Below are 15309 nucleotides of genomic sequence, written 5' to 3' on the forward strand. Positions count from 1 at the left end.
AGGATCACATTGAAGTCCACCAATAATAGAATCTTTTAAATTGAAGCTGCGAGAGTTCCAAGCGCTTCCTGATCTAGAAAGTGCCCACAAGCCTCTTAGTAGGATATTTGTGGTCATGTTCAGGTCCTTAATAAAATAGTAGAACAATTCATTCGAAAGCTTTAATATCATTTTCAATTCTTCATATTGTTATGTCATTTTTTAACAAACTTTTACTCAATAAATAATTTGAATTTATTTCGTGATAATTTAAATACATTACGTTGGATTATATTGCTATACCGATCACACTAGTTCACGAAAGAGCTAATTTTATGAACGCAATGGTTGTACAAATATGTGTATTTGATACCTAACTTCTGTCTAGCTTGCTGAATAGATGCCAGACATGGAGCAACACAAAGTAACTGGCGCTTTAACAAAGGCTTTCAAAATTATAATGGCTATGGACTGGTTATATATGGAGGATAAAATCAATAGCTAGACCCTAAAAGTAACCCGTTAGAAAGGACCATTAGAAAAAAGAATGTCGGCGGACCATCAAAACGCTGGTGATATTGTTGCAACGGCAGAGCACAGTTGGATGACCCTTGATAAAACAGAGAATCCCAGAAAGAGAAAGAGTAAGCGTTCACCCAAACGGGATCCACATAAAGAAACTAACCATACTAACATTCTAATGTTATAATATTAACTTAATTGTATTAACCCTTTCACGACCACGGGGACGCCGGTGTCCCAAACAAAAATCATGGATTTATTAAATATTTACGTAACCATTGTAAATTATTTTTTTGTTTTAATATTTCGGAAAGTCCCTTTTTATTATTTTTTACTGGCAATATAGGATAACTAACACTGTTTGTTGTTTATCGTCATCGGAACGTTAGAGTTCTTTTGGCGTGAATGATCTGCTGTTTGGAATAAATAATTGATATTGTAAAAGTGCTTTTCAAGTCTTTACAGTGTCAAATTATCATTACCTGGTAAATAAATTGTTATTCTAAATATTCAGTAGTAATGTATTTATGTTGTATTCTGTGATAAATCGTTATAAAGATTATGGGACACGGATGTCCCTGTCGGCGTAAAGGGATACTTTTTATACGGAATTTCTTAACCTTGGCCTGGTGATATACCAAAATGCTATCATTTTCTTATTCATATTTTTCTCAGAATATGTTTCGTAAGGGACGTGGAGTTTTTGAACTCCGAAAAAATAAAATTCTTTAAATTTTTGTGGGCGACAATAGCGATGAGGAAGATGAGTTAGTGCTTGATGACGAAGACCAAAGACTTCTTGTACAGGTGATGACCAAGGGGTATTTGATGTCGAGGTTGAAGAGACGACGACTCTTCAACGGCAATAATCACCTGAACCTTCAACGTCTCAAAAAAACAATCCATCTAATCATTAACCAATCATCTAACAACAGGAATTTTTTCGCCGAGTACCACAAATAACTTGCTCTATTATATTTATATTATTCATAAACAAGTAAAAAAAAGTACACTAAGTAACAAATGTACATTATTTACAACAAAACAGACTTACCAACAAGTAAACCAAAATTTAGAGTTTAAGTAGAAAGTAACCCTTAGCGACCATAGGGACATATTTGTCCCATAAATTTCCAAAAAAAATGTAAAACTTTTTTGAATTTTTAGTATAAATTATATTTTTAGGATGCCTATTAATTCATTACATCTAGCTAAATTAATTAAATAAGGTACCGTAACCTTATGGTCCTGAAAGGGTTAAATCAACTAATATTTGAAATGTAAATTATTTTGATGTAGAATAAAAACAAGGGTTAATATATTTTAGTATTATAAAATTAAAAATAATAATAGTCGTTTATTAAGACTGCCTAGTGCGTATTGATTATTCACTATTCATAAATGACTGACTTTTTTTTACTATCTAAAGCCTATTTTTTACAAATTTATTTACCGCCTCAAACCCACAACTTACGTAAGTAACATTTCTTATTTTTTACGCACTCGTACTCGCTTTCATGTTTTTAGGATAGGAACTAAAACTACTGAAATTTTATCATATCATTCTTTTAATACACACTTTCTCCCTCTCACGTCTTTTACAATTTCTTCTATTCTTCCATCTTTAGTGTTCATATTATCTATTATTCTCACAGCATCTGTTTAAATTTCATTCACACATTGCCTCCCATTCTTCGCTACACTTCTTGCAATTACATTTTCGGTTAACTTTATTTTTATAATTTATTTTTATTCACATTCCTTTCTAAAATAGTGATAATTTATGTAATAATTCTTATTGAGCTGTTACAACTAATTAATGAAGACAAGTTCTAGAACATTCTTTAAAATACCAAAGTATGCATATAGCTGAGTGGTTCTCATTTAACTAAAGCGACCTTCTCTTCGTTTTCTTGTTCCAACTCCTCGAGCCTTTGAAGTACTTTTTGTCGGCGTCTTTCTAAAGGTGTTTTATACCACCAAGCTTCAGCCGCTACATCCTGTTACAAGAATAGAAGAAAGCTTAAAAACTTCTATTAAATAATGGTTCAAATCTACGCTTTAAATATAAATAAGAGATTTCCACTAATGCACTGACTCATCACGATATTTTTGAATTTATAAGGATTAAAAACTTAAAATGTAGTAGGAATATTAATTTTGCTAAATAGAGTTCAGTTAAGAAAGCATTTTAAGAAATTAAAACCAGAACGGTGTATTTTAAACGTGTGTTAGCACATATATATGGGTGTTAAATTTGGCTAGAATATTTATAGCTTCTTAAAAATTATTAAAAATTACAAAAAATTATAAAATCACACCTACAATAGCAATGCTTTTCACGCGAAGCCGGCGGAAAACAACGAATGTTTATTATAAACAAATATTTAAATATCACCAAAAAGTTTGTGAATACAAGACTTTATATAATACTATATAAAATATAAATAAATCTTATAGCAATCAAGAGTTTTTAATTGATTGAAATGTGTGGAACTTTGTGGACTCATTTACAAGATTGATATTATAATGTACAGATGAAATATTAAAAGAAAAACTGTTGAGTTTCTGGCTGGCTATTCTCAACAGATCAGCGTTCTGACCCGGTGATAGCTTACTACTTAAAATGTAAAAATAATTGACAATTTAAAAGCGCGTATAAAAGCCTTATTGAATAAAAATATTTGACAAATGTATATAACAGCTGCTGTTATATACAGACTGGGGTAAATTTTGATCGAAATACTTACATGTTCCGCGTACACAGGTTCTCTAAAACTAAGTTGAACTGCCACCTCCTGGGCTGTGAGAGCACGAACTCTTAACTGGAGGCGTCTCTTGGTGGTCAGAACGTCATCAAGCGCCGATAGCAATGTGCCTATAAACAATTTGCAAATGTCAACTTTATTATCACACTAAAACTCACTGTGTCAGACAGACACAAAGATAATTAATAAAAGAGAATTTAATAAAGTAAATTGCACACTATAAAAAATAAGTTAAATTTGGAACTTGAAAATAAATCTTGTAATGATTACACAAACGCGAAGAGTGTGCCCAATTTTCTTTCAATATTTTACTTTTTTAATTTTAATGTTTATTATAATTATATTTTATGATAGCACGCCAAACAAATTTAAAATTTAATTTGTGACTTTTAGCAAAAAGGTTGCTCACCCCTGATTTAAATAAATGTGTATCGTTATAAAAATATTAAAAATTGAATAGCGTTTTTGTCAAAGAATAGTATAGCCTATAAGAAAACAACAGCTCTGTTTAAAACTTTCTCAGAATATTTTAGCATTTAAGTCCATTCGTTTTTATACGATGAAGATAAGGAAAGGGAATATTCAGTCTTAATATCCCATTCAATTCTTTTGTTCTATAAGAATCTGAAGTCTTATCGTGAAAATGAACAAAATGTGCATGTTTCTTTGAGACAAAACTCATTTGCTGAAATTCGATTTCTTATCTCTTTTTCTCCATAAGCTCTGGTTTCCAATTATCATTTATTTCTAACAATGTTAGTTTTGTTTCGAGCATATAACCTTAAACTCATTTTCATTATTGTTCATTATATACTTTGTTAAAGACTTTTGATTTTAGTTATTAAATGTTTCATTTGTATGAAAAGCCAAATGTGATATTTTTAATTTGTTAGTATATCTTTATAAAGCTTAAAAATATTTTTAATAAGTAGATTCTAATGTTTCATTATCGCCAAAGAGTAGAAAGTAATTTGTATTTTATTCTAAACAAAAATTTTTATTTTTTTTCACAATTAAATATAATTAAAGATATGTAAAAATGTTTGGCTATTATATGACAGATATATTTGTTAATTTTACAAAAGATATATTTTTTAAATAGACAAATTATATTCTAAAACAGAAACCATATCTATAGAGTTTCAACAGCGTATTTATAATCACTAAAGATATTAATACAATTCAAATTTTATACATTTATTACAAATGAGCTATATACGACACCTTTCAGCTTTTACACCTATTTAGAATCAATCTTTATTTAAATAGTAACTGTGAAATAAGTTATATTAATCCATTATGTTTATTAGAATGCGAAAGCCAAATAACTCCTAGCTGTACAAAGTTTGCATGGACGTAAATAATAATAAATTATAATATGTAATAATACGAATTTGGAATACGAACTTTCTTACTAAGTTACCGCTGTACAAACACACGCACACACACGCACATACACGCACACACACGCACACACACACACACACACACACACGCACGCACACGCACACACACACACACGCACGCACACACATAAATAAATTTATATATGTATATATGGTATTGTTCAGAACACTTGTTTATTTTATTCTTATTTTATTTTAAGCAGCGTAATATTTTTATTTAATCTATATTTCTCATGACATAACATCGACCTTACGGTTAAACGTCAAGAAAAAAAAAGTAACAACTAAGTTACGTATTTAATGGATTCAGGCGTTACATTGCGGAAGTCCATCCTGAATAAGAAAGGACCAATATCTAGCCACCTCCGCACATGCAGTGGTTGTCGTGCATGAAAGTGCACCGCCCGCCAGCCCGCTCGTAAATGCGCATGCGACAGACAATGCCAACTACACAACCGCCACCGTAAATTCACTCAACACGTGTTTCACCCCTCCACGGGGCATCTTCAGGAGTTGTTACACAGATTAGTGCTACTAGCACTAATCTGTGTAACAACTAAGTTACGTTCATAAATAATAAGTTTTTATTTATTAATTCTTATTTGTATCGCTAGTGTTTTTTTACAATATTTATTTTTCGCTTAAACTAAACGCAGACAGTTAGGTGAGGATAGCCGCTATTTGATACGGATCTTTCTTCTCCCAGCTGAAAGGCACGACAGCGTTTTACAATTTTTTTACAATTTTTCTTACACAATTTTTTCTAAAGGTAAATACAGCAATAACTTTATTTACTTACGAACTTTCTTAGTTTATTTACAACGAAACTTATAAATAGTTTTATCTTTAATACACACATACAAATGTAAGAATAAATATAAATAAATATAAAAAAAAATAATATAAAAAATAAATATAAATAAGTATAAATTCATGGTAAAAATAGTAAACTTACCTATCGTATAAGAGTCGGAGACTCTTGCCAGACAAGATACGTCTAGTTTTTGTGATAAAGCGCCAGCTCTGTGAAGCTTTGTCCTCCACATAAGTGAAATACTTCCGTAGTCGGCCCTTGGTATTTGAATAACTTTGGTGTAACATTGAAAAAGAAGTTTCTGTTCCGCTTCCCAGGGAGTTCTTGATGTTCCAACGAACAGTACTCTGTCTTCCGGACAAATAGCTGTAACGTACATATTTACTTTTATTTGATTATAGTAAATTTTAATATCGTGATTTATTAAATAAGAATCCTGTGTTTTTTAAGACTTGTAATACTGTGGTTTCCTTCCGTGCAGGTTTCGAATCGTCTTTATTATCATTAATGCATTATTAAACGATAAGAAAATATAAAAGCGTATTAATTTAGGAAATTTTGAACGTAAATATAGATCTTAAACAATTTAATATTGTATTAATTCATCAAACTTTTATTTTTAATGAAGAAATAGGCAAAAGATGATGAGCTCTGGTAGTCCAGCGGCAGAACAAGAGATTTAAGATCGTAGATCGCGAGTTCCAATCCTGAGATACAATATTATGTAATTCACACTTTGTGAAATAATTGCATAGGATTTCCACTGCTGATAAACAAGTTTTCAGAGGATGAGCAGTTGCGACCTCTGCGCTTGCCAAGTGGAACGATTATGGTAAATTCCCCCATAGATATTTTTGTGGGAGGGATATGTTTTAGGACAATTTTAATTTTAAAATAATTGTTAGGTTGTATATGACATGATTACTGTGCTAAGAAAACACACTAACAAATTCAAACACACCACACAAACACATTCAAATACACATATATTAATGTGACTAAGAGAGAAAGAAACGTGATCGTGTTAATACTATTTTTATTTAATATTAATGTACTAAAATGTCGTCGATTCAGCCTACACACACCTATTTAAAGGTACTAATAAGACCTTACCAAAAGGTATACAGATAAAGATATAGATCTATGGGTGTTTACTAAAATTGCCACACTTAGCAGGAGGATTTGCGATCGCAATGTATTTTATAACGTTCGAAGGACACTCTTCATCCTCTGGAAACTTGTTAATAAGCTGTGGCAACCATAAACAATTATTGCACAAATTTTGAATTATATACTGTAGTTAATGGAATCAGGCGTTATTATGCGGAAGTCCATCCCAAGTAAGAAAAGGACCAATATTTTGCCACTTCCACACATGCAGTGGTAGTCGCACAACAAAGTGCACCGCCCGCCAGCCCGTTGATAAATGCGCATGCGGCAAACAATGCGAATTACACAACTGCCACCGTTAAATCACTCAACACGTGTTTCACCCCTCCATGGGGCATCTTCAGGAGTTATGTTACACCGATTAGGGCCAAACACAGACTCTGTGTTGAGTGTATCCCGTGTGTAATCGAACCCGCGACCTAAGGTCACAAGTCCGTCCTCAACTCTAGGCTACCACTGACCGATAAAAACGTACCTTTTATAATTTTCGATAATTCTTTTTTTAATCTCTTTGGATCCGTTTTGTCTGTTTTAGGTATTTTCTTCACAAAAGGCTTTTCCGCGTCATCCATCCATATAACACTAGGTTGTAGCAATCTTGATACTTTCATTACTAAATGTATCAACATAATGAGTCCGGTCTTCCCAGGGTATTTTCCGACTATGTTCGCCGGCGTTAGATCAAAGAGTGTTGCGCCAACTTCACTGCAAATTGCATGTAAGAGCATCTTCTTTCCACTTCCAGATGGACCTAAAAATATTTATTTTATTCCCTTAATATTAAACGTAATTACAAATAATTGCAAGTAATCAAAAGGTGCTACGATCGGATATCATAGGAAATTCAGTTTCATTACCTAGCGTAAAGCCGAGGGCAAAGCGTAAATATACACAGCTAGCTGATAGAGGAACCGCAATCCTTAGCCGAAAGGGAAACTACCAAACAGAGACATATTATATGTAATATCGTCTAACATCAGTTCGGACATATTCAATTCTTGTATATGATCAGGATACCATAACTACATATTTAAGAACGTCACTCACTGGTGTACTAAAACATATGTATATATAATGTTATAAATTCCTATGTCTTTTTATCGCTTCTTATAGGCACGCTAATTCGCTTACGTTAATATTTGTACCTTCTGTCTACTCTTTATCGATGCCTTTCGTGAAAAAAATCGAAGTATTTTTTTATTTACGAAAAGGACCAATATATAGCTATTTCCGCCAATGCAGCAGTAGTCGTGCAATAAAGTGTCAAACACAGAGTCTTACTACTTACTACTTACTCCTTACACCAATCGGTGTAACATAACTCCTGAGGATGTCCCGTGGAGGGGTGAAACAAGTGTTGAGTAATTTAACGGTGGTAGCACGCACGCATGTACAAGTACGCATGCGCATTTATCAGCGGACTGGCGGGGGCACTTTATTGCACGACTACTGCTGCCTGGCGGAAGTAGCTATATATTGGTCCTTTTCCTATTTGGATAGACTTCCGCAAAATAACGCCTGAATCCATTAGATATTTTATTATTGTTTTAAAACATAATGTCTTTGGAAATAGTCACAGTCATTATTATTGAGTCAATCTTCTTTGATCGAGATAGCAATTTTTCTTTTAAGTAAGAAAAATTAATAACCGATTTACACATATACAAGATGAATGGTTAAAAGTGAAAAAGAAGTGGTAAAAACAATCTTAAAAGCAGTGAATGTATAGCTTATTTGTCAGCAAAAAGTTATTTCATCTATATCTAAACATCCTGTGTAAAGTGGTGACTTTAAAATATGTTTCTTACATTAATATATGTATGTATTCTATAAGAATGCGACAGGCAAATAGTAAACAACGTTTCACTTTAATATGCAGTTATTTGAATTTTGAAAACACATTTCCTTATATTACCTTACTTAACATTTTTCCTATATTGCCTTATTTATCATTTCGGAACCCATTCATTTTAGATAGAGTGTATACAATATTTGATAGCAAGTAAGCTTTTTCATGTATACTCGTAACCAATAAGCCTTTATACATACCTGTTAACAATACTGATCTTATCTGTGGTGCGTTAGTTCTAACATGTTCAGATCCAAGTGGTAGTATGCAATACTCTTTTATAAGCTGCCGTATGTCACCCAGACAGGGTAACGGCTCGCGTCCCTGTTTTCTCAAATCGGATGCAACATAATTTTTTTCTCCGATGAAATCATCGATCTTTACTACTGGATACGGACGTATGATTCCATTAGCGACCAGCTCTTCGAAAAGTGATTCAGTTGTTCTATCAGGCGTTAAGTCTTTCTCTTTCTTCTTTTTACTTTTCTTACCTCCTCTACGAACCTAAAAGTTTTTAGGATAAATAGAAAAGTCTATGTAAAAGTATGTTCGTTTGAGTATGCATACGAAAGTTACATGACTGGCCATCAATGTTGATCAAGATTGACAATATCGAAATGTGATGCTACAGATGAATGTGGATCATAATATGTGTCAAATCATACTGTTTACGATCTCATTATTTGATACAAACGAATTCTTTCCTACTTTGGGTACATAGCATTAAAACTATAAGACATTATCGCCAAATTGATTGTAGTCAACAAAGACGGTGAACAGAAGGCTTCCATCTCTCCTTCCACAGCAGAGGTAAGTTTGAAAAACAATGTCTCTGTTGCGATACACCACTCTCCCTTTTCTTCGCAACTATGCATGATCGCACTGGTGATCGAATTTTGACTTTTGACCAGCAAACTCATATGAAATAGTTGCCCGGATTAGTATACATGCCGAGAAATAAGATGCGTTTTATATTCCAATGCGCTTTTAATAGGGAGGAAAAGATAAAATTTATATTCCCCGATACCAGGGTGCGTGGTTATTCGTTACTGTTGATGTCAGACATTATTAAGTATTTTAATATGAGTTCCAAATACCTCGTTATTTTCCCTCCAAGGACGAGTATATAAATAAAGCAGGCTGAGTATGAAATGCTTAGAGGATCTCCACCAACCCAGTGATCATAGACTACCAAAGATATTGTGAAAATCCGGTGGCATGAAAGCTTGTCAACTTCACCACCAAGTTTACCAGAGCAGGTACAGCCTTCTGTGACGAAGAAAAAAGTTAAGTTTACCTTTTTTTGAGGTTTTTTCGCTTTCTTTCCCTTATGCGATCTATCTTTATCGATTGCTGCTTGCAATAAATCGAGTTCGCTTCTCATCATGTCGTCTACGATGTTTCTTGTTTCTTGTTCTATTTTAACCATTTTTTCTCTCTGAATTATATCTTTATGATATCTTTCGTTGCTATCATCGTAATCTATTTCTTTAAATTTCCACATGTCCTCAAATCTGAAAATAATTTCTATTTAAAATTGACATCTATCAATCAAGTGTTTGTTAAAAGTGACTAGCATAGTTAGAATATTGCACTAAAAACTAAGTGAAATGAGAATGCAGTTAATACTAAATTTTGGCATGAAGAAAACACGCATATACACAAACGTGGGTGGACATCAATACACATTCCTATACCTTTGACAAGTTCAGGGACCCATGCATTCCGTGAACTCAGGTCCGATGAAGCTGTAAAAGCCCCTGGGCTGACTGCATCAACATCAACAGAAACAGTCTCTATGCCTTTATAGATTAATCAATTACCTTTATATCATAATAAATATTATAGCCTCTTTAACACAGACACCTATAAAATAAGTATTTTGGGTATTCGTATTTTATGTTTACATATGACAATATAATAAATAATTATTTTTATTGTGTATTATGTGTGTATATATCTATTCGCCACATTGATTCTGATATCTAAATATATAATTACGTAAACCGAATGTTATAAAAAGACGTTCATGTTTTTTTAAAGTATTTATTGGCTTTAAATAGATAAGAATTGCCAGTTACTTTTATTACTTAAGATTAATTTTTTGATTGTAGGCTTTTTTCAAGGCATATTTTTATTATGATTTATAAATCAAGTATGAGCCAAAATTCACACAACCTTAGTATAGCTAGTTGTACATGCTCATAGAAAGTAATATCGTGAAACATATAATCTTAGTTGCTAAAAATCAGGGAGGAGAGAGGCAATCTACTGCTCGCTGACTATTTGCTGCTCTTTGAAAGATTATATTTCCAACTAATTTGATATTCGGAATCACTATTCACGTTGTTAAAATTCAGAAACCGACCAGTATTAACTTATCAACATTTTAAGAATCACTGAGGATTGCTGTTATCAATTTAATTGCCAAATTTAAAATAAATTTCTAGATAAGTAGAATATATATATATATATATATATATATATATAATTTTTGAAATTTAAATTCCAGACACATGCTTTGTACTTTACACCGCCCGCCAGCCCGCTGATAAATGCGTATGCGGCAAACAATGCGAATCACACAACTGCCACCGCCAAATCACTCAACACGTGTTTCACCCCTCCACGGGACATCTTCAGGAGTTACGTTACACCGATTAGTGCCAAACACAGAGTGCCAGGTTTATTTTACGTAGGTATTTTTGTAAAATGTCTTAGGCTCTCTATCTTCTATCACTTGTGGTGAAATTTAACAAGAAGCTGTAAAAGGCTATAGAAGGTAATTTTAGTATAAGTAATGTTGGTATAACGTACTCTTCGTTTGCACTAATGATGTCTTGAAGAAAAGCTGAATTCATACATCTGTAGTTCTGCAAATCATCCATATCATCTTTACTCTTATTATCATCTGTTTTTGCGCTCTTCTTGTCTTTACTTTCTTTACTCTTCTTTGACTCTTTAGAAGACACCGGAGAAGATTTGCTAAGATCACTTTCGGCGCTGGTCCCTTCATAAAATTTTTAAAAGCTATTTAATATACATGTAAGAATGAAAATCGACTTTGTCTTGTACACAGTAAAGTTCAAATTACCTTGTCTACTAAACATAGTTCTACTCCCACCTCCTTCTTCCGATGGGAACTCAGGTAGTTTGTTTGTTCTTTCGTAATATTCAGAAATCCATCTTCTCAATTCGTCTCCGATTCTCTCCTTTATTTTATCTTCGTGCTGTTTTCGTAATTCTCCCTCTGTAGTTATCAATGCTTGTTGATATTCTTTCTCACGTTCTTTCTGGAGGACACGTCGATTGGCTTTTACCTTGAACATAATATTTTTGATTTTTTTTAATTTTAATAAAATTTATTGTTTAATCTACTTAAGATAAATGGGAAGTTTATAGTTCTGAATATTTTATTTCAGCCTTAAAACTTCTGCACATAGATTTTCAATAGGATCCTAATGTGGAAAGTAGCTGGCATCAAGCGCATTTCGGTAACAAGACAAGGTTGTCTATCCTCGTGGGTGAAAGTTATTCGCTGAGCTTGCAGGTCCGTGGTCAAACTCCAAAAACATAAGCCCTCAGCGACTGTACGTTCTGCGCACTATGTGGATCATTGTTATTTTAACTTGAAAGTTCGCTGATATACAAAATATTTTATAAAATTTTAAATAGAGACTTTAGTAGCACAGCCAAATATCATTGGCGAATATAAAGCTCAACGAATCCGCTGGCTTGGTCACTTGGAGCGAATGGGATCGGATCGGTGCGTGAAGGTAGCGTACCTGGAAAAACCGAGGGGTCGAAGACCAGTGGGTAGACCCAGGTATCGCTGGATCAATCGCGTTGAGGCAGACTTGCGCGAATTGAATGTCAACCAATGGCAGACGATGGCGCAAGATAGAGGAAAGGGAAAGTCTCTCGCTTCGGAGGCCAAGACCCACTTTGGGTCACTGAGCCAGCGAAGTAAGTAAGTAAAATTTTAAATTTCAATTGATTAGTTTTATTCATTCATCTTTATATTATGATTTGTTTCGTTGTTGTCTTAATCAAACATATCTACGGGCAGAATAGTGTAGGCGAGAAGTTAGTTCTTTTTTAGATAGTTTCATGTAGGTATCAAGTAAGGCAACATAATAAAAGAAAAAAAATTAAAAAAATGTGTAAATTTTCAATGTACCGAATATTAGTTTTAAATACATTATATATATGTGTAAATATTTTTATAAATATACCAAACTTGCAGTATTTTTTACCTCTTCAGCTTTGATTAACGCTTGTGATTCTGTATATGGCGCTAGCTCCATCCCTATCAGCAGCTGTTCATCTCTCTTTCTCTTTTTCGTCGCTCTTCTAGTTATGAAACCTCTCCAAACCCTCTGTATGGCTGTAGCTGCAGTTGCAGACATTTCTCCTTTTTGATCTCTTCCCTTTTCTTTTAAAAGTCTAATTTCTTTCATGAACTGGCCTCTGAATTAGTTAACGAAATTGATATTTAAACACTTATATTTAGTAAGATCGCTATCAATGTCAAGGACTGGTCGATGAGAATAAATATATATGGTGATAGGTATAAGCTTTAAAAGAGAAATAATAAACAAGGTTATGTTAACATAGTAAGAGAAATTGTTTTCATTAAATTAATTATGGCTTCCTATCTATAACAGTATATTTTCCACTGTCTAAAGATATTGACATATCGTATTCCTATAGAGTTTCAAAGCGACCTCTTCATACAGGATAATTGGAAGTAAAGGCTTTTTGCAAACAAATAAGCTGTACATTCACCCTCTAAAAGATATTAGACCTATCACCAATCATATTATAGATAAAAGCGATATGTGAATAAATTTTGTTTTCCCGCTATGAATTAAAATTTTGGCTTTATAGGCAATCAATTTTTTATAACAATGTAGTAAGTTTGAAAGACAACCGAAATTGTGTAAAGATGTTAAGAATACTACAATAAATCAAGTAAAACCTGAGTCTTCCTTGACGAGCTCTCTCGTGGCTTTGTATAATAATGATTGCCTGTTGTTCAGTCAGCACTATAGACGGACGTTTAGTTGTCTCGTGGCCGAGTTTCGATAATGTGTCCGTGATAAACTTTCGACGTGATTTTATTTCGTCTTCTCTTTCTCTTACGAAATATTGTGGGACACAAGGTTCTGCTTCTTGTGGTGTCACTTGCAATTTTTGTAAAGCCTGAAACGGAGTATAGCCTCAAAAATTTTAGTTTAATTTTCAACGATATTGATTGTATCAAGTAACACTCGATGTTCTATCAAATAGCACCAGATTTTTTTGAAACTTTTATATTTAGCGAGTATCAAAGTCAGACAAAATTTGAATAGTACAAGCCCATTTAAACTTAGACATCATTCTTAATATGACTTTTAAAACTCTTAGCAATTGTGACCAAATTATAACAATGGTGCGTTGATTATCATAAATAAATTCTCTCTTAAGAAATTCCTACTCAGATTTCACATAGCTATGGAAGTAAGGACTGAGTTAAACCATAGGATAAAATCTCACAGACTTCTATTAACGCATTTTGTGGAAACGCTTTCATACTGTAGGAGCAACATTACGTGATCGGCGCATTGAAAAGAGGAATACCGCAGAAATAAAATTGATCACAGAGAAAGAATCCCACAACACGTTACTGCAGTTCCAACAAAGCTGGGCCATCGCCTCGGTTTAGGTCACGGTAACTCCTCATTATGTAATGTTACAGAAGGCTGTGGAGAGGAAGAAAGAAACAAGGTAAGAGATCTTCAAATGCTAGCCACAGCTGGACGTAGCTGAAGATGTATCCTCGTTTTTCCCAAACCCTTTAACAAGGCAATGAATTAGAGGAAATCGAACTCATTTATATCCTGGTCTAGTGGTCGCATGCGAGTTTAATCTTCTCACGTCTGTATGATACATTAAAGCACTAAGCCAATGCCGCTGAATCTACTGTAGTACGCGAAAGCGTTCCCGTTGTTTTAAAAGGCGTCAAAAATACTTTAGGTGTTTAGGAGGAAGTCGGACATGACCTTTTTGTTGTCCTCGTAGAAAGGAATTCTTCTGCAAGCGTATATAAAACATGGAAAATGCTTACCTCGTCGTCATCATATGTATAGTCAGATATGTAAATTTCAACCAAATCATACTTAATCTCAAGCAATCTCCCCAGGCAAGCTTCCAAAAGACGTCTGACAATTAAACGCTTTTGTGGCTGAAGCAATTGATCGTAAATTTCGTCTAATCTAGAAACCAGTATCGTGTATCTTATACGTAGCTCTGATAGAAGAGGTTGAAATATATTCCTCTCAGCCGCTCCTGTTTCGAAAACCGCTTCATCTGTTTGTGTTGCCTCTCCGATAAGTTCGGATGTTTCACATATTAAATCGTTGTAAGTCTTATTCGACATGTTTACACTTCTTTTATTAATTTCTTGTTTAATTTAGTAAGTAATGTTATATTAATTATATTCATAGCATTATTAGATACAATCTAAGTAATTAACAATTAGCACACAACTGGATTTAACTATTGTTTCGTATGCAATAAAAGAATTGCAAAACAATCTCAACCGCATTGCACGTGACTATATAAGCGCAGTTATATTGACCAAACGAACCATCACTATGCGGTTGATTGCTATCATATCGTTGTGCGTCAGTGAACTTGTTTCTTTTTGGGCCTTTCCCACAATATAGTACAGGTATAATTTACAGAAGCGAAAACGTTTATTTTCATACCATTTGTTTATATATTTTCATTATAAACCTATCCTTGATTTACACGGTA

General features: G+C 33.4%; 1 protein-coding gene across 1 annotated transcript; it reads right to left on the reverse strand.

Moving 5' to 3' along the window:
• Positions 1 to 2335: 2335 nt before the first annotated feature.
• Positions 2336 to 14929, reverse strand: LOC137920015 (dynein regulatory complex protein 11). Its single transcript, XM_068763249.1, has 11 exons — positions 14618 to 14929; positions 13490 to 13713; positions 12765 to 12978; positions 11603 to 11801; positions 11326 to 11518; positions 9806 to 10022; positions 8709 to 9012; positions 7135 to 7410; positions 5631 to 5855; positions 3252 to 3379; positions 2336 to 2501 (listed from the first exon to the last, which is right to left on the reverse strand). Exons 1-11 carry the CDS (start codon positions 14927 to 14929, stop codon positions 2382 to 2384), a joined length of 2412 nt encoding a protein of 803 aa, XP_068619350.1. The 3' UTR covers positions 2336 to 2381.
• Between the last annotated feature and the right edge of the window lie 380 nt (positions 14930 to 15309).

Source organism: Battus philenor, unplaced genomic scaffold (assembly GCF_028537555.1).
Source record: "Battus philenor isolate CCGP_79_NKW_IND1 unplaced genomic scaffold, ilBatPhil1.0.hap1 SCAF_17, whole genome shotgun sequence".
NCBI lineage: Eukaryota > Metazoa > Arthropoda > Insecta > Lepidoptera > Papilionidae > Battus > Battus philenor.